This window comes from Entelurus aequoreus, linkage group LG07 (genome assembly GCF_033978785.1).
Source record: "Entelurus aequoreus isolate RoL-2023_Sb linkage group LG07, RoL_Eaeq_v1.1, whole genome shotgun sequence".
Classification (NCBI taxonomy): domain Eukaryota; kingdom Metazoa; phylum Chordata; class Actinopteri; order Syngnathiformes; family Syngnathidae; genus Entelurus; species Entelurus aequoreus.
The window spans coordinates 53,434,599-53,458,265 of NC_084737.1; the positions used below are offsets into that span (position 1 = coordinate 53,434,599).

Below are 23,667 nucleotides of genomic sequence, written 5' to 3' on the forward strand. Positions count from 1 at the left end.
GACCTCACCGTCCTCTCAGGTGGCTGCAACTGATGAATCCACAGTCACCAGTGTGTGCATACTCAAACCCTCCAGCAACACCCCCGGCACAGTCCGCAGTGGCCCCTGTGCCGAAACCCAGACACCCTGTAGGCCTCTGGAGCCTCTGCATGTGCACCGGTACAGTGGCGCAAGATCAGACCCCCACCCCACCCACCACCACCACAGCACCATCACCACCCTCCGGCCTTCACTGCCATCTCTTCCCCTACCTCCAAACTATCCCCTTCCCTTCATTATCCACACCCTTCCTTACCCACCAACCCCCATCCTCACCATGTAGCTATCCCACCGCCTTGCCATCTCGCAGCATTCCGCGGGCCGCCGTGCACACAGAGGCCTATTGTGCGTGCTGGGGGATGGCAGAAAGCAGCGTACAGTCGGAGCAGCGCAGAAAGAGGATGTGGAAAACTGAAATAATGTTGGATTAATATAATGTTTCATGTTGATGCATCGTTATACGTTTACTTTGATTCGTTTTCAACATCATTGCTGGTGCACTCTGAGTGAACGGGATGCACCCCAAAATTCTCTACGTTTTTAACCTAAATGAATAGCACTGGGTAGATATAGCGACATATAGTTTAATTTCGTAATTATCGTTTACGGCTGTGAGACTTTCTGTATATCATAAAGAGCTTTGTTTTGTTTTTAACACATGACTTGAGTGGACAACATATATTCAATGTGTGCAACTTCTGTTGTTTAAAGCAGTGGTCCCCAACCTTTTTGTAACTGCGGACCGGTCAACGCTTGAAAATTTGTTCCAGGGGGGGGGGATATATATGTTTTTGGGTTTTTTTGTCATAAAAAAATACAATCATGTGTGCTTACGGACTGTATCCCTGCAGACTGTATTGATCTATATTGATATATAATGTAGGAACCAGAAATATTAATAACAGAAAGAAACAACCCTTTTGTGCGAATGAGTGTGAATGAGTGTAAATGGGGGAGGGAGGTTTTTTGGGTTGGTGCACTAATTGTAAGTGTATCTTGTGTTTTTTATGTTGATTTAATAAAAAATAAATAAATAATTTTGAATTTTTTTTATTTATTTCTTGTGCGGCCCGGTACCAATCGACCCGGCCGCGGCCCGGTGGTTGGGGACCACTGGTTTAAAGGACAAAGATTATTGATTAAACATTGTAGGATTTCTAGGAGTCATTGTTAGTTAAAAGGTTAAAAGATTGTAAAAGCGTCGGCCCCTTCACACAATTACAAATATCACTGCAACCTGAAAACCAGAGTTTACTGCATAGAACTGTCTGACTGGACTTTAGATGGCCGGTCCAAATCTTTCTTTGCTGCATGCGGAATGATGGCGCCTCGCCAAAAGGTTACGACCCTGGAATTACTGTGCCTCTGCGCATGACAAAGACCTGCTTTCAAGCTGCCTCACCTGGAACAGAGAGCTTCATGATTACAATCACGTTTCATCACCTTGCAGCTTCATTGAAGACAGTAGTGACAAAAATATGCTGTTTTATGAGGAATGTGGCAATGGAACAAATGCAATCGTTATATAGAAAGGGTGCACAATGATTGAAGTCTAGAATAAAATGGACCCTACATCGAAGTAAATCTCCCTTTAATTGAGTCTTCCGCTGAATGTTTGACTCTTCTTCACGACTTCCTGCTAATTGCCTTTGTTCAAACATAGCAATACTCAAGAAAGTTGGACGGAACTGCCAACTTATTACGACTGCACAACCCTATTGGTGAGTTGAGCACTTCAAGTTTTTCTATTACCCAAAGAAAAATCCCTAATCCACAGACTAAACCATAACAAACAACCCTGCTGACCCAGTACTTGGTTCCCATAAGAGATATCGGGCCGGTGGCTCCTTTACAGTTTGACTTTTCTTGTGGTCTGCAATACAAGCTCGTTTGGTTTTGAGGATACTGTTTATCCACAAATGCTTTCAAGTACTGCCATGCCTGCAAAGACATGTTCGTGTACTTTCCTGGTTGTTATAGTAAAGATTTTAGTAAGGCAGTATATTATGTCTAGAGAAAACACATCATAATTAGTGCCCATGTAGTAAAGCAGTATGGGATTTAGAAATGCAGCCTGGCATTGTTCTTTATTACATTACATAAACATGTTTAGAGAAGGGTTATCAAAGGTTATTAGTTGTATTTCAGTTAATATATGTATGAAGCCATCAGAAGGCCCGCTGTCCACCCAAGATCCATTTTCAGTGTAATGAAAGTGAAGGTGCATCGCTTGGCCAGGCCAAGCAGGTCAGGGAGGAAGGAGGGCTTGAGTTAAAAAAAAAATCCCTGGGAGAGTAGATGGTGCAGGATTGAGGGGAGGGATGGAAGGTTCAGGTTTCAGCTTGACAGGAGGTCTGGGGGAAGGACTGGTATTTTGGAATATACGAAGATCCATACAAGGCACAGTGGACATAAAACCGCGGTGCTTGCCCTGACGCGGTGGGTGCAGAGTGCCAGCTGGGGCCCCGCGTTGGATTCCACTTAGTCTTTGGAGGGTTTGAGTGCATGGTGCCGGCGATCTCTGGGAACACACATTTAACACAGCACTGAGTGAACGTCTCATCCATACCTTCACTTCTTCTCACCCGAGCTATTGCATGTCTAATATTTAGACATGTTCGGCTTTGTGGACTCAAGGACTGTTCTGCTACTTGCAGCATCCCAACTTGTATTACTGGCTGTGGTCAGATGTCAGGAAGACGACCGTAAGTACTTCAAGTTTCTTCTTCTCCACCCATAACTTATTTTCTTGCAGAAAAAAAATGATGACCAACTTTCCTGCTGTACAAAGGTTTACCAGACAGAGTCAGTTGTGTTAATAACAACTGTAGGAAGATGTTTTTTTCTTTCTAAATATTACAGTGTTTCTCCATCTCTAGACTAAGTGAGGATATCAAGGCCCATCTGTGAGGGATGGAGGACCAGGTGAAAGTGCTCATTTGTACTCACCTGGATCAAACTGCAAAGACCAAACTTTCTCAGCTAAACACCCAAAATTAGACTATTGCTTAACAACTAGGTTCAGAAAATTGGCTACTGTTTAATGTATGATTGGTTAGTAAACAAAACCGTTTTGGGTGCCAACCTAAAGTTCTGGCTGTCTGCACTGTTTACACTCTTGGACCGGTTCAGGGCTCACATTGTTGGATTTGAGAATCTCAGCCCAAGACTAATGGCTATAAATGTGACTGTTAATTGCAGACTCAGTGGTCATTGTGTCGTGATGTGAAGTGACAGGGTTAGGCAGTGTGTGATCAAAGCCTAGCAGGCTCAAAGGGTAGCAGTAAGGCATTGGCGGTTAATAACTCTGTAGGTGACAGTAGGACAGGCTGCAGAGCAGGGGGTCAGCAGATGAAGGTCCCTAAGTATAGAGTTATTATAGCAATTAATCTCCATTCTATCATCCTTTTTCAACTGCAACCAGGACAGTCAGCTGTGAAGCAAACAGAACTCATTACAGTATGTCAGGCCAGACAAACAAGCCTTTCTTAATTTTTGTTTGTACTGCTGCTTGACGCCGCAATGTGGTGCAGATGGAGACACCCCCTGTTTACCTAAGGCAGCGGCTTGTCAATTGAGCACAGTGTTCATTCATTCAAAGGTGCAGCAGAGCCCCAACACTTTAAATATATTCAGTCAACAGTTTCAAATTCTTGGACGCAATTATTTTAGCTGAAGTTTGTGAGGTATGTTTAACACTTTCCAGTCTTCAGTTCATGAACCCCACTTCATTCACAGTCTCTTTTTAAAATGTGTGCCCCTTGCAAAGCTTTTATTTGTTACCGCAAAGTACCTTACAAATCACACCTCTCCCATCTTATTCTGACGCTGGTCCTCTCCCCTCCCGCTCTCCCTTTCCGAGACCACTTTTAAACAATATTTACACTTTTGAATTCCTCAACTTTTCCTAACTCTCTCCGCATCCATCTCACTGCCCCTCTCCTCCTCCTCTCCTGTCCACCTGCCACACACCCCTTGCTGGTCACCACAGAGCGGTCAGGTGTCTGCACACAGGACGGCCAGCTGTATAATGATAAGGATGTGTGGAAGCCAGAGCCGTGTCGAATATGTGTGTGTGACAGCGGAGCGGTTCTGTGTGATGAGATAATCTGCGAGGACATGAGGGAGTATGCCAAACCCATCGTCCCATCTGGAGAGTGCTGGCCCATGTGCCCCGCTGATGGCAGTGGTTGTCATTTATTTATTCCCTTACCCATAAATAAATTACTTGTTTTTAGTTGTCTGCCTCTAACATCACTGAATGGGTAAGGCTGCATGATCACAACTTAAATGCACTTTGATCTATGAGGTCCTTAAACATTCCCTTAAGGTTGATATTCCATTACACAACATCCTTCCCTTGACTAAACTGTCCGATACATGAGTGATCCCAACAATCGGGGTATGAATCATCACCAGACGTGCACCTTTATCTATTCCCATCAATTCATTGGACTTCAGCATGATGAGTTATTGTGTCAAAGTTGTAATGAAGGCTTGCTAGGAAGCCCTTTGTTTCAAGGGGGCGCCATCAGAAGGATTCTGGAACACAATGACGCCATCTAACTCATCAAATTTTATTTAATTAAAATGAGCAAAACTCCACCATGAGGCTCTTTCTTTATATGAGAATAATCAATTTCTTTGTCGATTTTTTTCTTTACAATCATCACACGCTTGCTTCTGCTTCAGCCCCCTTCTCATTCCACTAACCTAGATGGGTTCTTGGCCTGTTTGGGAATTGGTAGCATCATAATATGCATTTTTTTGTGTTTTCTCCCCCAAAAGTAAATAAAGTGTAATCCATACAATGTCTTGAAATGCTTTTTACATGTGTTGTTTCTTTTTTTCCCTGATCTCTCATCCACCGACCACATCAGAACCAATTGGCGCTAGGGTGAGGCCTTGGGAAAATACTTATTTTGGTTAGAAAATGAAGCTTTTCTTACTATTGCTCTCTTTTATCAACCAGGGCCAGAAAGGTGAACCTGGCGATATCGCAGATGTGAGTAGATCTTTGAGGAGGCTGTGAGACTTGAAATACACTCCATAAAACTAAATGACAACACAATAAGTACTGAATGTTGAATTCATTAAAACTTATGGGAGATGAGTACTATTTTAAACGCTCAAGGTGCACCATTAAGCCATCAGTTAATCTTTCATTTAGTTGTTCCTTTAAAATAATTCCCCAAAAGAGGCAAGTGATCTATATGGATTATCTCCATGAGTCCCTTGTTACACTTTGTATTAAATGAGATAAATCCTGCATTCCTGAGACACATTGACCCCCATCAGATCTTCTTCCATCCTCTCAGTAAATTCATAGTCAACACACATACACAGACATACATAAACAGGTGCACACAGCATAGTTTAAGCAGAAGTGAAGTCTTTAGCCAAACTTGTCAAGTCAAGTCAAATCATAATGTTATTATTATTATGAAAATGTTCAAAGGTCTTAAATATGCACAGAAACATTATCCCCCCCCCTCTCACCTGCAGGTTGTAGGACCAAGAGGACCAGCAGGTCCAATGGTAAGTGTTATGTTCTTCTAGGATCCATGCAGGCTGCTAAAAGCTGTTTCTTGGTATAAAGTGGTGCGAGCAGGTGTTAGCCACACTTGGAATGTCGCTGACTTGGGATATTTTTGCTCTTGCAGGGCCCCCCAGGTGACCAGGGAACTCGTGGACCAGCTGGCGCAAAGGGTGACAAGGTATGAGAGCAATAATTAAGACTCAGATTATTCTATTATTACATTGTAATTGCAAATATCCATGCACTAAAGATTATCATTCCGTATAGCGTTGCCTTCTCCTGACCTCAAATCATTGCGGCTTGTGATTCAGTGTCCTGCTATTTTTTCCCAAGGGAAATTCTGGACCTCGTGGAAGAGATGGCGAGCCCGGCATCCCCGGAAACCCCGGACCCCCTGGCCCACCTGGACCCGCAGGACTCGGAGGGGTAAGCATGTGGTTCATGTAATACATTATAATACATCATTATAATAATACATTAATTTTGTTGATGCACAAGAAGCCAACAAACTAAATGTTACAAAACAGACAGCTGACCTCCAAGGCGATGCCAATTTATAAAAATGATCTTGCAGTGATTTTTACTAACAAATACAAACAAACTAAGGACAAGGACAAGGATAAACTGACTCTCACTCTCTGTTTTAAAGAACTTTGCTGCACAGATGGCTCAAGGTTTTGATGAGAAGGCCGGAGGTGCTCAGATGGGAGTGATGCAAGGACCGATGGTACGTACGGCTTCTCTGTACACTGGTTTGGTACATCGGAAATAATCAATAAATAATGATTATGTAAGACAGCTTTCAGGGTTAATGCAAAAAATGCTTTGTCAAATCATTGCAACGATGCCCTCCTGTGGCCAAGTTGTTTTACTCCTACACAGACTAGTGCAGTTCAAGTATATTTTAATAATGATTCATTCACACTTGTAGTTAGTCAGATTCATTCATTTCAAAACTAATAACGAAAATGTAAAAAAAAAAAAAAAAGGTATAGTTATTGCTCTAGAAATCCGTCGCAATTAATCTACAAAACCAGGGTTTTGTAGATTACTTTTTTTTTTTTTACTATTAATTTGCAACTATGTTTTTCTTGCAGGGTCCAATGGGTCCCCGTGGACCCCCTGGACCAAGTGGAGCCCCTGTAAGTGTATTCATCATAGCACTAAATTCCATACATACAAGTACCCATTATAACTGCTTAGTTAAGGACAAACCATACAGTGTATAACAATGAATAATGTACTTTGATATTGTATTTGTAGGGCCCACAAGGTTTCCAGGGCGGCCCTGGAGAGGCTGGAGAGGCTGGTCCATCTGTAAGTATTGCCTTAAAATATAACTACTGTATTTGCATCATTTTCAATAACCTTGTAAGAAAGTTGCTCTGATAGATTACTTGGTTACTATCGTTTGTTTGATAACAGGGAGCAATGGGACCCCGTGGACCACCTGGGCCTTCTGGAAAACCAGGAAGTGATGTAAGAATCCTGATATATTCTATCTCTCTTTAATATCGTTCCGCCATAGGAGCATAAGTAATAGTAAAGTGCAGTGCAGGTACCTGTTGCTGAATTTCAAGAAGAACCCATCAACTCCATGTTTTATTCCAGGGTGAGGCTGGCAAACCTGGAAAATCTGGAGAACGTGGACCTGCTGGACCTCAGGTTGGAGATAAAGACATAACTCACTGAATGGATGCAGAAAATGCCTGGTCAAATCCAGAGTTGTGTGTAAAGAGAATATGGCCAACTCGGTTTCAGGCGATCTCAATGATTGGTCAAAAGGCACTCACGTAACTATCAATCAATCAATCACAGTTTACTTTTATAACCTTTAATCACAAATGCCTCAAAGGGCTGCACAAACCACGACGGCATCCTCGGCTCTGATCCCACAACCCACATCAGGGAAAGAAAAAACTCAACCCAATGGGAACAATGGAAAACCTTGGAAGCGACCGCTGATGTGCAGGGGATCCTCTTGTATGTAGACAAGTTAGCAGTGCAGAGACGTCACCAACTGATACATAGAGGAATCTGTCTGTGCATCAGCTAGCGCATCCACCGTGGCCACCTGATAACCTCTCCACGCAGGAGAGGGAGCAGATATTCTGGTCTAAAAAAAGGGGTCTATTTAAAGACTAAAGTATTTAAATTAGTTTTAAGATGGTACTTAAATGCTTCAACTGACGTAGTATATCTAACTGTGACCGGTAGGGCATTGCACAGTACTGGAGCCCGAATAGAAAACTCTTTATAGCCCGCAGACTTTTTTGGGCTCTGGGAATCACTAATAAGCTGGAGGTCTTAGAACGCAGATTTCTGGCCGGGACATATGGTAAAATACAATCAGCAAGATAAAATAGAGCTCGAAGGGGCGCATGGCATGACTACTACCAACTTTGAGCTGATCCTATGTGTTTGCGCTGCTTCCTCATTAGTCATTCGATGTGTAAAAATGCCCTGTTGTGCAGCATGGGACTGCTCCACCGGTGAGAATTGTGGAGAGCTTTTACATTGCTTTAACCACAACCCGGAGAGAAGCAGATATGGGAAGTGAATGTTTGCAAACAACACTGGAGAGCCACAGTGTCTTATGTCAGGTAAATGATTGTGTTTTCTTCAGGAGAGAACACATTATATAATACAAATAATACGGGAAAAATAAATACTTGTATGAGATGGTATGACAAAGACAGGTTATCTTTAAATCTCATCAAAACTAAAATAATGCAATTTGATAACAGTATAAGAGAAAGTCAAATACAAATACAAATACAAATAGACGGACAATTAGTGAGTAAAAGAAACCACATTTTGGGTGTAATAATAGATGAGAAAGTGAACTGAAAATCTCATAAAAAATGTACAACATAAAGTGGCCAAAATATGTCAATAATGAAAAAATTATAAATACAAAATAATCAATCCATATTCTCTATTGCTCGCCAGTTTAACCATATCTGAGTTATTGTGCAGACATATGGGGAAATAACTGTAAAAGTACACTTATTTACTTACCATGTTACAAAAAAGAAAGATCAGATATAATAATACATAATGAGTGATACATACAGTGACTACAAATACATTGTAGGCAGCCCTCATTTGACATACTTCACACACAAGTTCCAATTTTTCCATGACTGTTGGCTCAAAGCTAAAGAAGATTTTGGCAAAATGAGGGTAATGAGTTATTATTTTGGTTGTTCTGTGTACTTTTTACGTTCATTGCACCATCGGGTGCGTGTTAGAGTGCCAGCTGGTCACGAAACACTGCAAGAATGTAGCAGCAGATTGCGTCAAATACGGCCGCAAAATTATACCTTCACGAGATAAAAGCATGTTTTATGGTAAGTTTATGAGCTGGAGTATGTTTAGAACTATACATAGATGTAATATTTTGCTTTATTTAAAAAAAACTATCGTCAAAACGACAGCAATCGCATGTATCCGGCGCACATGTCCTTGGTAGCAGTCATGGCGCCTGTTGTTTAGTTGGCCATATTCTCTTTATACACGACCCTAGTTAAATCATTGCAATGATGACCTCTTGCGGTCAAGTTGTTTTACTCTTACACAGACTAGTGCAGATACAGTATTATTTAATAATGATTTGGTCATTCACACAAACTCACTGACAGGATGAGAGGCAACTAAAGAGGAAGCAAACTTGAATTACTTTGCTCTTCTTTGAATTTCAGGGAGCTCGAGGATTCCCCGGAACTCCTGGCCTTCCTGGACTCAAAGGACACAGAGTAAGTGATGTCCATCAGCCCTACACATGAGAAGCAGCGCCAATATTTAGACATTCTGACACACTATGATACTGCTTGCTTGAGGCACCAGTCTTGTCGTCTTTTTCGTAGGGTCACCCTGGTCTGGATGGATCTAAGGGAGAGACTGGCACTGCTGGTGCAAAGGTGAGAGCAGCACTTTTCAAAATAGTATGACTGGATTTTCTTAATTTTTCGGGTTAATCTGAGGCTCTTTTCTTTCTCAGGGTGAGGCTGGTTCTTCTGGAGAGAATGGCGCCCCTGGACCCATGGTGAGTGTCCTACAAATAAAACTTATGTTGACAGAAGTGCAATGCAATGCAAAAGCAAACGATTATTGTCTGTTGTTACAGGGCCCACGTGGTCTACCTGGTGAGAGGGGACGTCCAGGTGCTGCTGGAACTGCAGTGAGTTGTCCTTTTAGCTTGTTTACGCTTCCTGTCCTTTAGAAAGGGACAACTCAATGGCCTGAGTGTCCTGTTCTAACTCCACAGGGTGCTCGTGGAAATGATGGATTGCCTGGACCTGCCGGGCCGCCTGTAAGTCACTTACCTATTATTACTTTAATGGATTCTACTCATTTTGCATTTGAAATACAGTACTGACCTACAGGTTGTCTCTTTCTTTAGGGACCTGTTGGTCCGGCTGGAGCCCCTGGTTTCCCCGGATCTCCAGGAGCCAAGGTATGTATTCACGACCTCCATTATGTGACACATATATAGTTATGTCTTTATGGAGGTACAAATGTTGTTGTTGTGTCCTGGCAGGGAGAAGCTGGTCCAACTGGAGCTCGTGGGGCCGAAGGCCAACAGGGTCCCCGAGGAGAGGCTGGTACTCCAGGATCGCCCGGACCTGCTGGGGCATCGGTTTGTCATGACCCACCACATTGATTTATGTAGCAAAAAGCTCTTTATATGGTCCTCGAGTTCTTATTGTGACCCACTATCTTCTGTCCGTGTTTAACAGGGAAATCCCGGAACTGATGGTATCCCCGGAGCTAAAGGATCTGCTGTAAGTCCACTCTTCTCATTTTCATATATTCCCTCTGAATTTCTCTTGGTTCTGACATTTTGTTTGTTGTTCCTTCAAGGGAGGTCCTGGTATTGCTGGCGCTCCTGGCTTCCCCGGCCCTCGGGGTCCTCCTGGACCACAAGGGGCAACAGGCCCTCTGGGACCCAAAGGACAGTCTGTGAGTTGCTTGAGAATCACCTGTATAGCTCTGGAAGTTGCTCAGAAACACTCATCCCTTGCGGTCTTCTCATCTTCTGGTTTAGGGTGACCCTGGTCTTCCTGGATTTAAAGGTGAAGCTGGACCAAAGGGAGAGCTGGTAAGTGTTTATTTTTACTTAATATGGACTAAAACTCTAATTAGAATTAAACTAGGGAAATGCTACTGTTCACTGACATAACCTGATCTTTCCAGGGCCCCGCTGGTCCCCTTGGTGGACCCGGTCCTGCTGGCGAGGAAGGAAAGAGAGGCGCTAGAGGAGAACCTGGTGCAGCTGGACCACTTGGACCTCCGGGAGAGAGAGTAAGGATTAGCCCTAAGTAACTTGCATGATGAATCAGTTGCAGTTACTTCATAATATGTCTGATGATATTTGTTTTGCTCATACTTAGGGCGCCCCTGGCAACCGTGGATTCCCTGGTCAAGATGGTCTTGCAGGTGCTAAGGTGGGTGCTGCACTGTTTTAATATTCAGTACTGTTTAAAGTGTTTCACTAAGCTTGAGAAATCATGTTGTTGACAATGAGTGATGTCTGTCTCAACTTGGGTTTGGTGTTCTTCAGGGTTCCCCAGGTGACCGTGGTGTTCCTGGTGCTGCTGGGCCTAAGGGTGCTACAGGTGACCCCGGACGCACAGGGGAGTCAGGTCTTCCTGGAGCAAGAGTGAGTGAAAATGAAGTCAGCGTCACCCACTCACATCTTCAATGGTCTCACAATTTGCTTTCCCTTTCTCAGGGTCTTACAGGCCGTCCTGGAGATTCTGGTCCTCAAGGCAAAGTTGGACCTTCTGTGAGTACCAGTTGTTACTTCACTGCACAATGTAGAAATGTCGAACTTTGGCCATGAACTCTTTTGGAAAAAAAGGGTCTCAGTCAATGCCACCCACTTTAGTGGTTAATGGTATTGATGTACCAGACAGCACTTGATGTTTGATTTTGATTTCCTTACATTTACAGTTAGTTGATATACATATATCTTGATCTGCAGACTCTGAGTCTTATTTTGTGTTTCTTTGATCACCACAGGGCGCCTCTGGTGAGGACGGTCGCCCCGGCCCACCTGGTCCTCAGGGAGCCCGTGGACAGCCAGGAGTGATGGGATTCCCCGGTCCAAAAGGAGCCAATGTACGTTTGTCAGAATTGCGTTATACAAGTCTATACTGCAACGTTTAATTTGAATTTTGTTCACAAAAGTAGAGTGTCTGTAGCTGATTGATTTCTATTAAACAGGGTGAGCCTGGAAAGGCTGGAGAAAAAGGTCTTTTGGGTCGCACTGGTCTGAGAGTAAGTACTACATGGCCTTTAAAACATCACATTGATTGCTTTATAAGATATTCTTATGAAATTAACTAACTTAACTTAACCTAACTTTTGTGGACAGGGTCTGCCTGGAAAAGATGGTGAGACTGGATCTGCTGGCCCACCCGGCCCTGCTGTAAGTGCTTAATTCTACATGTAAAAAAAAATCTGCTTGTTTTTGGTTGGACATTTTTTATGTTGTATCTCAGGGACCTGCTGGAGAGAGAGGAGAGCAAGGTCAGCCTGGACCTTCTGGCTTCCAGGTTGGTCACGTCTTCAAACCCCACAATCACATTTGAACACAAGCAATGCTTCAAAGTGCTATCTTGGAAAGACAAGATTGAGCTCTGCACTGATGCACAGTTAAACTCACCAGATAAAATGATGCAACGTTTTTGTTATACAGGGTCTTCCTGGACCAAGTGGTTCCCCAGGAGAGGCTGGAAAACCCGGAGATTCGGTGAGAAATGTTTCAGTGCAACATACCATAATTTCCTAGCTGTAAGTCACTACTTTGTTTCCCTACACTTTGAACCCCTGTGCATAAACAATGATTTGGCTAATGTATGGATTTTTTCCGGGTTCACGAGCTTCACATGCCACCAATAAATTAGCATAGTCACGGTGGTGTGGACCAATGAAATTCACACAATAATTCAGCCAGGAATAAACAAAATGCACAAAACACAGCCCTAAGCGCCTGTGTAATTATTTAATGTTTCAATGTCTGCACTTATAAACTAGTGCAGACAATATATGTACAAATTAAAAGTAGTCCAAAAATTAGATGGATGCGGCTTATATTTAGGTACTCATTATAGGCCGGAAATTATACGGTACATTTCCTTCACCTGTAGATGAAGAGTGTGGGCCACTTCATGTCAAGATGGGTTTGTTTTAACTTGCATTTTCCCAATGATAAACATCTTCGTGTCCCTTTGCTGGCTTTCTATTGGACATTGATGAATAGTTTTTGGTGCTAAAGCCAACTAAGACATCCGCACAGAGGTGGTACAAAACAAAACATCTCTGAGTATAAAATTATTGCGTAACCTTGAATGAACCTGTTTCCTGTCTCTCTCTGCAGGGTGTTCCTGGAGAGGGTGGAGCTCCTGGGGCTGTTGGACCTAGAGTGAGTTTTCCTGTTCTTTTATCTACCATTTCAAAGACAAAATACATGCACACGATTGATGTAGTGCTACCAAATGTATTTCTTTGTGTACTATAATGATATTCAACACATACACTGATACCGTTTTTTGTATACAGTACAAAAATACATGTGTTTGCATTCATATCGAGTTTCTTCAATTAAGTCAGTGTACCTCTGTCCTAAAAGGGTGAACGTGGTTTCCCTGGCGAGAGGGGTGGTGCTGGTCCTCAGGGTCTTCAGGGACCTCGTGGACTTCCTGGAACACCTGGAAGTGATGGACCCAAGGTAAGAGAATAATTACAGAATTTCAGGGTCCACTCACTCTTAATCTTCAAGTTATATAGCTCTTAACCAAAAGGAGTTATGTTGAATGCTGTGCTAAAATAAACTGGCATGTGATGTACTCTTATGTTAGGGTGCCATTGGACCAGCTGGAAGTGCTGGATCCCAGGGACCCCCCGGCCTGCAGGGTATGCCTGGAGAGAGAGGAGCTGGTGGCATCCCAGGACCCAAAGGAGACAGAGTAAATGTCTTCTTTAAAAACTTGTCATTTTCACCTCATTAAAATTGTTCATATGGTTGACTTGCGATTTTTTATTTTTCCAACAGGGCGACAATGGAGCAAAGGGACCTGAGGGAGCTCCTGGAAAAGACGGTTCTAGAGTGAGTCCAAAAGGGATTGTCTGTTGTGTTTTTTTTTATTTTTTATGTATCAATCACAGATTATAGCCCTGCTTTGATCTTCCTCAGGGTTTGACTGGTCCCATTGGTCCTCCTGGCCCAGCTGGACCCAATGGAGCCAAGGTAAAACTGATCCTGTAACTTCTGGATTTTTAAAGCAATAAACCTGCACATGTAATATACCATCTAAGTAAAGGGTCCTCAATAGTCGGCTCGTCAAACATCACATATCTTACATATCGAAGCCATACAGTTGTACCGAAACCACTCATTATTTGAGGAGATACATTGTGAGTGTCTAGATAGATCAATGGGAAATTACATTTTAATGATACTGGCCCCTACTGACCCTTGGATACATGTAATTGAAGACCCCTGATCTAAAATCTGTGTTATTGAATATAATTAACTTGATTGTTTCTCTTCTATCCAGGGTGAGACTGGACCTTCTGGGCCTTCTGGTGCTCCTGGCGTCCGTGGTGCCCCTGTGAGTATATCCCCCTGTGCAACATTGGCTACGTAAAAAAAAAAAGATGGCAAGGAGGGAGAATATTTCTCGTATGTTTTTGTAAACTTTCGATAGGACGTTTAGTTGGGTATCTTGAAAACTCTTTCAGTAAGAAGATTATGGTTTTCTAAAAACAAAGAAAAACAAATTAGATTTGTTTTGTGAATATACATCTAGTCAATATCCACATTACAAAAAAACATGCTGTATGCATGGGACTGAGGGATACAAAAATGCAATCACATTTTCATTTAATATAGTTTTTTTAACCAATATTGTGCTGCAAGATACTTTGCGTTCAATGTAATAAGTAAATTTTGCATTTTTTTGTTCATTCTTTATACACGGAGTATTAGATAGCAAGAGGTACAATATGCTTAGTTGATGACTGTAAAAACTTTTAATTGAACTCTTGCAACCAACCTCAAGCTTGTAATTGTAATTTGCATTACATCAAGTAAGTTAGTTGTAGATAGTTTGTTACACTGACATGATCGTTCTTGAGCGTTTATTTCAAGCACAAATCATTACAAGACTAACAGAAAACAGTGTTTCCTGATTGAGACTTCTCTATTTGCCCGCAGGGTGACCGTGGCGAGGGAGGTCCTCCTGGGCCTGCTGGCTTTGCTGGACCTCCTGTAAGTACATTTAAAGGACCTTTACTGTTTTGACATGCTCTCCATCAAACATGCCATTGTTGATCCTTTTTTTGACACATCCAGGGAGCAGATGGTCAGCCTGGTGCCAAAGGAGAGCTTGGCGAGGGAGGACAGAAAGGAGAGGCTGGTGTTTCCGGACCTCAAGGACCATCCGGAGCACCCGGACCTGTGGTGGGTACTCAGCCTCCAAATTAAAGCCATGAGTGCACAGGAAGTGTATTTAAATGTATGTGGTTTGAGTTTTAATATATTTCTCTTTTCCAGGGCCCAACTGGTGTGTCTGGACCTAAAGGTGCACGTGGTGCTCAGGGAGCTCCTGTAAGTTACACCAAGTAACAAAGTCTATAAACAGAAATACCAGAATTATTACTTTCAAACTGCTAATGTTATTCATGCAAAGGAAAGCTGTAACTAAGGGTTTTAAAGATTGGTGTGACCACTATTTGATTCAATCAAATGTAGATATTTAGCATTATAGTTGAAATATGTATTAAATAATGTAGTCACTCCCACACATCCCTATATTAGACTGGTTAAAGGATTTTGAAATATGGACCATGGCTTTCCGACAATTAAATTCCAAACATCAATTGTATCATGAATTAATAAACCAGACAGAAATTTGCACCTCACATGGTTTGTGTATAATAAAAAAATTAAGACAGTATTTCGCTGGCACAAAGTTGCAGATTGAACAATTATTAATGATAGATTATGAACATTTGGTAATGTTTAACACTGCCTGTGCTTGACAGGGGGCCACTGGTTTCCCTGGTGCTGCTGGTAGAGTTGGATCTCCTGGTCCTAATGTAAGTATTTTACAAAAAGCCAAAAATGAAATAATTCTAAAACTTTTCCGACTCACCAATCATGTTATATCTATCACAGGGCAACCCTGGTGCTGTTGGACCTGCTGGCCCTTCTGGAAAAGACGGACCAAAGGGTGCCCGTGGTGACGCTGGACCCCCAGGAAGACATGGAGATGCTGGTCTTCGAGGACCCGCTGGCGGACAAGGAGAGAAGGGAGAGCCCGGAGAAGATGGACCCCCTGTGAGTTCTCCTCACAGACTGAATTACGTTTCCAATTGCTATGAAGAAAGCGGGGCGAGATCCTATCCTTTCTGTCTCCGTAGGGTGCTGACGGACCTTCAGGTCCTCAGGGTCTGGCTGGGTCTCGTGGTATTGTTGGTTTGCCTGGACAGCGTGGTGAGAGAGGCTTCCCTGGCCTTCCTGGACCTTCTGTAAGTCCAAGATCATTGAGGAGTGTCAATTCTGGTTAAATGGTCTCAAAGAAACTAAGAAAAAAGGACTTATGAAAATATATACTTCTTGTTTTTAGGGTGAGCCTGGTAAACAAGGAGGACCTGGCTCTTCTGGTGACCGTGGACCTCCTGGACCTGTAGGACCCCCTGGACTTACTGGACCTTCTGGAGAGACTGGAAGAGAGGTGTGAACTATGATGACTTAAGATAAACCAACTACATTCACTATTATATTTACATGAATAATTAATACAGTAGAGTGAGTTACTTAATTGTATTTCTGTGTTTCAGGGTACCCCTGGATCAGATGGACCACCTGGTAGGGACGGATCTGTTGGAATCAAGGTAAGAGAAAATTGTCCAGGCCACCCTAAGAAAAGAGTATATAGTATCTAGTTCTATGCTGGAATAACCTGTTGGCAGCCAATAAATCGGCACTTGGTGATCTTCTATAGGGAGAACGAGGAAACTCTGGTCCTGCTGGTGCCCCTGGTGCTCCTGGTGGTCCCGGTGCCCCTGGACCTGTTGGACCTCTTGGCAAGCAGGGAGACAGAGGAGAGACTGTAAGTAACACAACAAGCCAATTGAACATTTGCTGTACATAATGAGTATATATACTGTAAGAAAATAACTATTTTATCTTCAGGGTGCACAAGGACCTTCAGGACCACCTGGACTTGCTGGCGCACGAGGAATGGCTGTGAGTAACATCTACACAAAATGAAAACTTTTAGTTGGCTTCAGATTGTAAGATTATAGTTGAGTGCCACTGGAAGTTATACATTCTAAGAATTCATTTCTTTACCCCAGGGTCCCCAAGGACCACGTGGAGATAAGGGAGAGAGTGGTGAGACTGGTGAGAGAGGACAGAAGGGTCACAGAGGATTCACCGGTTTGCAGGGTCTTCCTGGACCTCCCGTAAGGAATTCATAGCCTTGACTTCTGCGTCTTTAATCTTCTTTGTTCTTAAATGTGTTATCATCTTGTCCAACAGGGTACCGCTGGAGATTCGGGATCTGCTGGACCTGCAGGACCAAGCGGAGCTAAGGTATGCATAAAAGAAAATAAATGGGTCTCACAAACTTCCCATACAAAAGCTTTGACTACGAAGATATTGAGGGTTTTAATGGGGGTCACAGGTCAGCCTCTGTGCAATTCTCCAATCTCCAATTGGTGAAGATGGGCACAGCAAAGTGCGAGGGCTTTAATTACCTACCAGTGAGATAAGATGGGCAGTGCAGGCATTAAGTAATTATTCAGTGTGCGGAAAAGAGGCTGACAGATAGGATAGGAACTCCTGCTTAGATCCAAAATGGGCTGTAATATCTCTTGTAGATTAGTTAAGCACAGGAGTTATGATAAGAGAAATGAAATAAAATGTCACTATATAAATTATCTTCATGCATAATAAGGCAAAGGCCTGGAGGTGATTGACGTAATAGAGGGAAACTGCAAGCACATTTGATATGCTTCATCAGAAAATGATGAAAGTTTTGCACTTTAAAGTTCATCACAAGGAATTGCCCCCTTTTGCTTGTGGTTTAACACACACTGTTGCTTTAGGGACCACATGGACCTACAGGACCTGCTGGCAAAGATGGATCTAATGGACAGCCTGGCCCCATTGGACCACCCGGACCTCGTGGACGCTCTGGAGAATCTGGCCCAGCTGTATGTAGCAACGTCATAGTCCATACCCTCCACTTTGTTTAGTATTTCTTCAGTTAAACATTATCCATTTTCTTATCTTCTTTAGGGTCCCCCTGGAAATGCTGGCCCTCCTGGCCCGCCTGGCCCTCCAGGCCCTGGCATAGACATGTCCGCCTTCGCTGGTCTGGGACAGACTGAGAAGTCTCCCGATCCTCTGAGGTACATGAGGGCTGATGAGGCTTCCAGCTCCCACAGACAGCATGATGTTGAGGTTGATTCCACGCTCAAGTCGCTCAACAACCAGATTGAGAACCTGCGCAGCCCCGATGGCTCCCAGAAGAATCCAACTCGCTCCTGCAGAGATCTCAAACTGAGCCACCCTGACTGGAAGAGCGGTAAGTGGAGTACATATGTGATAAAGGCGTTACAGTATTGTGTACAGTATTTTTGAAACGTCCATCCATCCATCCATCCATCTACTTCTAATTATCCAAAGTTGGGTCACGGAGGCAGCATCGTAAGCAGAGAAGCCCAGACTTCCCTCTCCCCAGCTACCTCATCCATCTCTTTCCGGGGCATCCCTAGGCGTTCCCAGGCCAACTGGGAGAATTAGTGTCTCTACCGTGTCCTGGGTCTTCCTTGTGGTCTCTTACTAGTCAGACGCGCTCTAAACACCTCCCCAAGGAGGCGTTCAGGGGGCATTCTGACCAGATGACCTAACCCCCTCATCTGGCTCCTCTCGATGTGTAGAAGTAGGGGCTTACTCTGAGCTCCTCCCGGATGACAGAGCTTCTCACCCTCTCTCTAAGGGAGAGCCCCGCCACCTGACGGACAAAACTCATTTCGGCCGCTTATACCCGTGATCTTGTCCTTTCGGTCCTAACCCAAAGCTCATCTATAGGTGAGGATAGGGACGATCGATCGGTAAATTGAGAGCTTTACCTTTTGGCTTAGCTCCTTCTCCACCACGACGGACTGATACAGGGTCTGCGTAACTGCAGACGCTGCACGGATCCGCATGTTGATCTCATGATCCACTCTTCCCTCACTCGTGAACACGACCCCGAGGTACTTGAATGCCTCCACTTGGGGCAGGATCCCCTCCCCAACCCCGCGATGGCACTCCACCCTTTTTTCCAGGCGAGAATCATGGACTTTGACTTGGAAGTGCTGATTTTCATCCTAGTCGCTTCAGACTTAGCTGCGAACTGATCCGGTGAGAGCTGAAGATCCTGGTCAGATGAAGCCAGCAGGACCACATAATCCGCAAAAAGTAGAGACCTAATCCTGCAGCCACCCTCAATGCCCTGGCTGCGCCTAGAAATTCTGTCCATAAAAGTTGTAAACAGAATCAGTGACAAAGGGCAGCCCTGGCGGAGTTCAACCCTTACTGGAAACGGGTACGACTTACTGCCTAAGTCGGCGATGCGGACTAAGCTCTGACACAGATCATACAGGGAGCGGGCCACCACAATCAGGCGGTCCGATACCTCATACTATCTGAGCACTCTCCACAGGACTTCCCGAGGGACACGATCGAATGCCTTCTTAAAGTCCACAAAACACATGTAGACAGGTTAGGCAAACTCCCATGCACCCTCAAGGATCCTACCGAGAACATCGAGTTGGTCCACAGTTCCACGACCAGGACGAAAACTACACTGCTCCTCCTGAATCCGAGGTTTGACTGTCCGACGTAGCCTCCTCTCCAGTACACCGGAATATACCTTACCGGGGAAAGCTGAGGAGTGTGATCCCACGATAATTGTAACACACTCCGGTTCCCCTTTTAAAATAGAGGAACCACCACCCTAATCTGCCGATTCAGAGGCACCGCCCCGATGTCCATGCAATGCTGCAGTGTTTTGTCAACCAGGACAGCCCCACAGCATCCAGAGCCTTAAGGAACTCCGGGCAGATCTCATCCACCCCGAGGAGCTTGTCAACTACCTCGGCAACCTCAGCCCCAGAAATAGGAAAGCCCACTGCGGAGTCCCATGGCACTGCTTCCTTATTGGAAGACATGTAGGTGGGATTGAGGAGGGCTTCGAAGTATTCCTTCCACCGATTCACATCCCCAGTTGACGTCAGCAGCACACTGTCTCCAATATACACAATTTTGACAGTGCACTGCTTCCCCCTCCTGAGGTGGCGAATGGTGTTCCAGAATTGCTTCGAAGTCGTCCACCATTGCTTCTACGAATTCCTCTCATGTCCGAGTTTATGCCTCTGCAACCACCAAAATCACAATCCGCTTGGCCTGTCGGTACCTGCCCGCTGCCTCCGGAGTCCCATGAGCCAAAAGGACCCGATAGGACTCCTTCTTCAGCTTGACAGCGTCCCTCACCGTTGGTGCCCACAGCGGGTTCTGGGATTATCGCCAGAACAGGCACCGACCACCTTGCGGCCACAGCTCCGATCGGCTGCCTCAACAATAGAGGCACGGAACATGATCCACTAGAGCTCAATATCCAACGCCTCCCTCATAAACAGTTCGTAGGTGGCAATTGAAATTATCTCTGATGGGAGAATCTGCCAGACATTCCCAGCAGACCCTCACTACAGGTTTGGGTCTGCCAGGTCTGTCCGACATCCTCCCCTACCATTGGAGCAGACTCACCACCGAAGTGTTCAAAACATGAGAAAATATTACTGGAAATAAAAATAGATTTGCAAGGATTTTACTACTTTGTTTATCAAAATACTCATGAAAATGATCATTTCAAGACTCCAGAATTCTGCAAAATATATTGCAATAAACATCCAGCTACAATAAGGTGGAGTTCCACATGGCTCAGTTCTTAGGCACCTTGAGGTCAGATAATAAGTGGAACAAAGAATTGTGTTAACAGAAAGAGAGCTCCCCTAAAAGGGTAGCACCCTCAGAAAAATTTAAGTCACAGATTTCCAAAGTAGAATTCAGGCTTTCAACCCCCTGCTTTTGTCTGTCGTTAAGGTGACTACTGGGTGGATCCCAACATTGGAAGCATAGCTGATGCCATTAAGGTATTCTGCAACATGGAGACTGGAGAGACCTGCGTCTACCCGAGCATCGCCAAAGTACCCAAGAAGTCCTGGTGGTCCAGTAAGAGCAAGGATCGGAAACACATCTGGTTTGGCGAGACCATGAATGGAGGATTCCATGTGAGTCTACTCTATTAGATAACAATGATGAAGACTTTTCTCAAAGGTTTCTAACAATCTCTACAATTGTCTCTACAGTTCAGCTACGCTCAGGATGGCCCTGCTGCAAATGCCGCCAGTGTCCAGCTGACCTTCTTGAGGCTTCTGTCCAATGAGGCATCCCAGAACCTCACTTACCACTGCAAGAACAGCATCGCTTACATGGACCAGGCCACCGGCAACTTGAAGAAGGCTTTGCTGCTGCAGGGCTCCAATGATGTGGAGATCCGTGCAGAGGGCAACAGTCGCTTCACATATGGCGTAATGGAGGACGGCTGCAAGGTAAGCAAAATGCCAGAAAACAATTTCAAGGACCTCTCCATAAAGGAGTTGGCTGAAATGTTCCTTGATTTTCTACCAACAGAAACACACAGGCCGATGGGGCAAGACTGTCTTTGAGTACAAAACACAGAAAACCTCCCGTCTGCCCATCGTGGACATTGCTCCTATGGACATCGGAGGAGCGGATCAGGAGTTTGGCTTGGATGTAGGCCCGGTCTGCTTTTTGTAAAGTGGAATATCACAGTGACCCCCCAGAATAACAGGAATGAAATAAACTCCACCATGAAACACTACACACACTTCTACAATAAAGAAGACTGGAAATGATAAAAGAAAATTGATCTCACAGCGAAGTGCTCTCCAAGTTGGATGATGGCACTGAAGGGCATCTGCAATAAGTGTACATCTCTCTCAACCCGCCTCCTGAGATCCAGTCATGTTTCCCATGGCCCACTGTTGACAGGAATGAGTCCGGAAAAAGAGAGGGACCAAGTTGTGGAGAACTGAAACATGACTTGATGTCACTTATTTATTGTATCACCTGAATGGGCAGAGATGAGGTAGGACTGGAGGGGTTCACCTTGTAAGTACAACAAGCCCCTTCCCACTAAACAGCAGCCGCACAACCTCTGTTCCAGTCCTACTCCACCTCCTTCCCCGTTTCCCTCCCATCACACTAATATGGCATTTTCAATCTGTGCAGACCAATAAAATATTCTCAAACTCTAGGTACTCCACGCCTGTCCATCGTGAGCAGGAGCAAAACCTTTACTGTGTATTATAAAGCCTTGGTTCTATTGTTGTAAAGGTCTGTTTATACTGTAAGCAACCAGATAGTTTTTATATGTATTTCCACATAATGTGTGTACATGTGTTGATATGCACACCAACACTTTTTGGAAAGTGCGGTTACATTTGGGGTGTATGTCTCCAAGTCTTGTACCCCTTCACTGCCCATCAGAGGAGGGAAATTTACTCTCATCCAAAAAAATTGCTTTGAAAAAATCCCAAGCAACTCTGCCTTTTATTGTAGTCATCCAGATGGTTTGAAGCTACCTCACGCTGAAAAACATAGGGACAATGTACAGATGATCGCAAATATTTTATGACCAGGCAGATCTAATATGGTCATCTATGCTTTGGGTTGCTCTCTCTTCAGAAGGTGCTATGAGTTCTGTAATTTCGTCTCTACCAAAAGACCACCCCTCACCCCCACCCTTAATTCCCACTAGCTTCACACCACACACTCACACTCCACCCTGGAGGAAGCGAGCCGTCGAGTTAAGACAGTTGAAGACCGGGGCTACTTCAAGACCGTCACTGAAGTCCACACCAAAGCTGAACCAAGTGGCCCAATAACAACCAGGGTGGGGCGTCTCTGTGTGTGTGAGGGTGTGTAAATTTTTTAAATTAATTTTATTATGATCCGTTTTGTTTTTGTTACACATCTTATTGATGTAAATTGGAAATAAAAGGAAAACAGAATGAAGAAGTGTATTTTTGTTTGACTTTTCAATAAAAAAATCACAGGCGTGGACATGTTTTCTCCTTTTTTCCATAACAAAAAATAAATATTTAGGTGGGTGCTTTAACTATTTTTGTGCTATATTTCTATTAGATACGGTCAATCGTTCCATTAAGCATTTGTAAGACTGTGTGAAAGATTGAGACTGTGGCTCGCTAGTGTGTTGTCATACAGGTACATTTCCCTGGTTTCAGGGTGTGGCTGGGGATCAGTGGCTTGGTTTGAACTAACAGCTCATTGGTTGACAGCAGCTTTAATGGTAAATGGATAATACTTGTAAAGCGCTTTTCTACCTTCAAGGCACTCAAAGCGCTTTGACACTATTTTCACATTCACCCATTCACACACTGATGGTGCGAGCTGCCATGCAAGGCCCTAACCATGACCCATCAGGGGCAAGGGTGAAGTGTCTTGCCCAAGGACACAAAACATGTGGCTAGGATGGCAAAAGCTGGGATCCAACCTGGAACCCTAAAGTTGATGGCACGGCCACTCTACCATCCGAGCCACCCCCCTCCAAGCCATCCCCCCAGTTTAGGGTTTTCAAGAGTATCTTATATCAATGAAGTTCATTCCTGCTTTGTACTCCTCTCTTTACAGTAGCCTGCTTTTTCTCCTGGCTCTACTGAGTAATAAACAAAAGCTTGACTTCCGATTTCACTGCAGTGTGTTGTTTTTTTTAACAAAAAATATTTCTATAATGTATTAATTTAACAGTAAAAATAGGAATATGTTCTTATTTACTGAGAAAACTCCATTATTCATAATAATAATCTACAGACTAAAACATAAATAGAAAGTACAGGAAATAGGCCAAACATTTTATGGACATAGAAAGTAAAGTCGATTACCAACAATGTCCAAAGGCACTGCTGCCTTCTTGCAT

General features: G+C 43.9%; 1 protein-coding gene and 2 long non-coding RNA genes across 8 annotated transcripts; 1 reads left to right on the forward strand and 2 right to left on the reverse strand.

Annotated features, from left to right (window-relative positions):
* Window positions 1–1,795: 1,795 nt before the first annotated feature.
* Window positions 1,796–11,390, reverse strand: LOC133654016 (uncharacterized). 5 transcript variants are annotated; one of them, XR_009826811.1, is made up of 14 exons: window positions 11,324–11,390; window positions 11,125–11,232; window positions 10,971–11,040; window positions 10,760–10,871; window positions 10,564–10,662; window positions 9,961–10,209; window positions 9,724–9,891; window positions 9,401–9,635; window positions 9,261–9,316; window positions 7,141–7,238; window positions 6,214–6,327; window positions 5,863–5,981; window positions 5,539–5,736; window positions 1,796–2,560 (listed from the first exon to the last, which is right to left on the reverse strand). It is a non-coding gene; the product is annotated as an uncharacterized LOC133654016 (long non-coding RNA). The 5 variants fall into 5 exon arrangements; XR_009826810.1 differs by having other exon boundaries at window positions 9,261–9,635; window positions 9,961–10,206; XR_009826813.1 differs by having other exon boundaries at window positions 9,261–9,635; window positions 9,965–10,209.
* Window positions 2,471–23,254, forward strand: LOC133654015 (collagen alpha-1(II) chain-like). Its single transcript, XM_062053951.1, has 53 exons — window positions 2,471–2,744; window positions 4,920–4,936; window positions 5,012–5,044; window positions 5,545–5,577; window positions 5,703–5,756; window positions 5,912–6,004; window positions 6,228–6,305; window positions 6,676–6,720; window positions 6,842–6,895; window positions 7,004–7,057; window positions 7,190–7,243; window positions 9,283–9,336; window positions 9,448–9,501; window positions 9,582–9,626; window positions 9,708–9,761; window positions 9,849–9,893; window positions 9,984–10,037; window positions 10,122–10,220; window positions 10,321–10,365; window positions 10,445–10,543; window positions 10,629–10,682; window positions 10,778–10,885; window positions 10,975–11,028; window positions 11,145–11,243; window positions 11,316–11,369; window positions 11,606–11,704; window positions 11,810–11,863; window positions 11,961–12,014; window positions 12,088–12,141; window positions 12,285–12,338; window positions 12,966–13,010; window positions 13,218–13,316; window positions 13,447–13,554; window positions 13,641–13,694; window positions 13,782–13,835; window positions 14,146–14,199; window positions 14,805–14,858; window positions 14,943–15,050; window positions 15,144–15,197; window positions 15,635–15,688; window positions 15,768–15,929; window positions 16,013–16,120; window positions 16,219–16,326; window positions 16,433–16,486; window positions 16,597–16,704; window positions 16,788–16,841; window positions 16,952–17,059; window positions 17,136–17,189; window positions 17,705–17,812; window positions 17,898–18,186; window positions 20,748–20,935; window positions 21,014–21,256; window positions 21,339–23,254. Exons 1-53 carry the CDS (start codon window positions 2,654–2,656, stop codon window positions 21,483–21,485), a joined length of 4,254 nt encoding a protein of 1,417 aa, XP_061909935.1. The 5' UTR covers window positions 2,471–2,653; the 3' UTR covers window positions 21,486–23,254.
* Window positions 15,762–17,161, reverse strand: LOC133654018 (uncharacterized). 2 transcript variants are annotated; one of them, XR_009826814.1, is made up of 6 exons: window positions 16,947–17,161; window positions 16,760–16,852; window positions 16,555–16,674; window positions 16,410–16,472; window positions 16,206–16,315; window positions 15,762–16,118 (listed from the first exon to the last, which is right to left on the reverse strand). It is a non-coding gene; the product is annotated as an uncharacterized LOC133654018 (long non-coding RNA). The 2 variants fall into 2 exon arrangements; XR_009826815.1 differs by having other exon boundaries at window positions 16,206–16,333.
* Window positions 23,255–23,667: the final 413 nt, after the last annotated feature.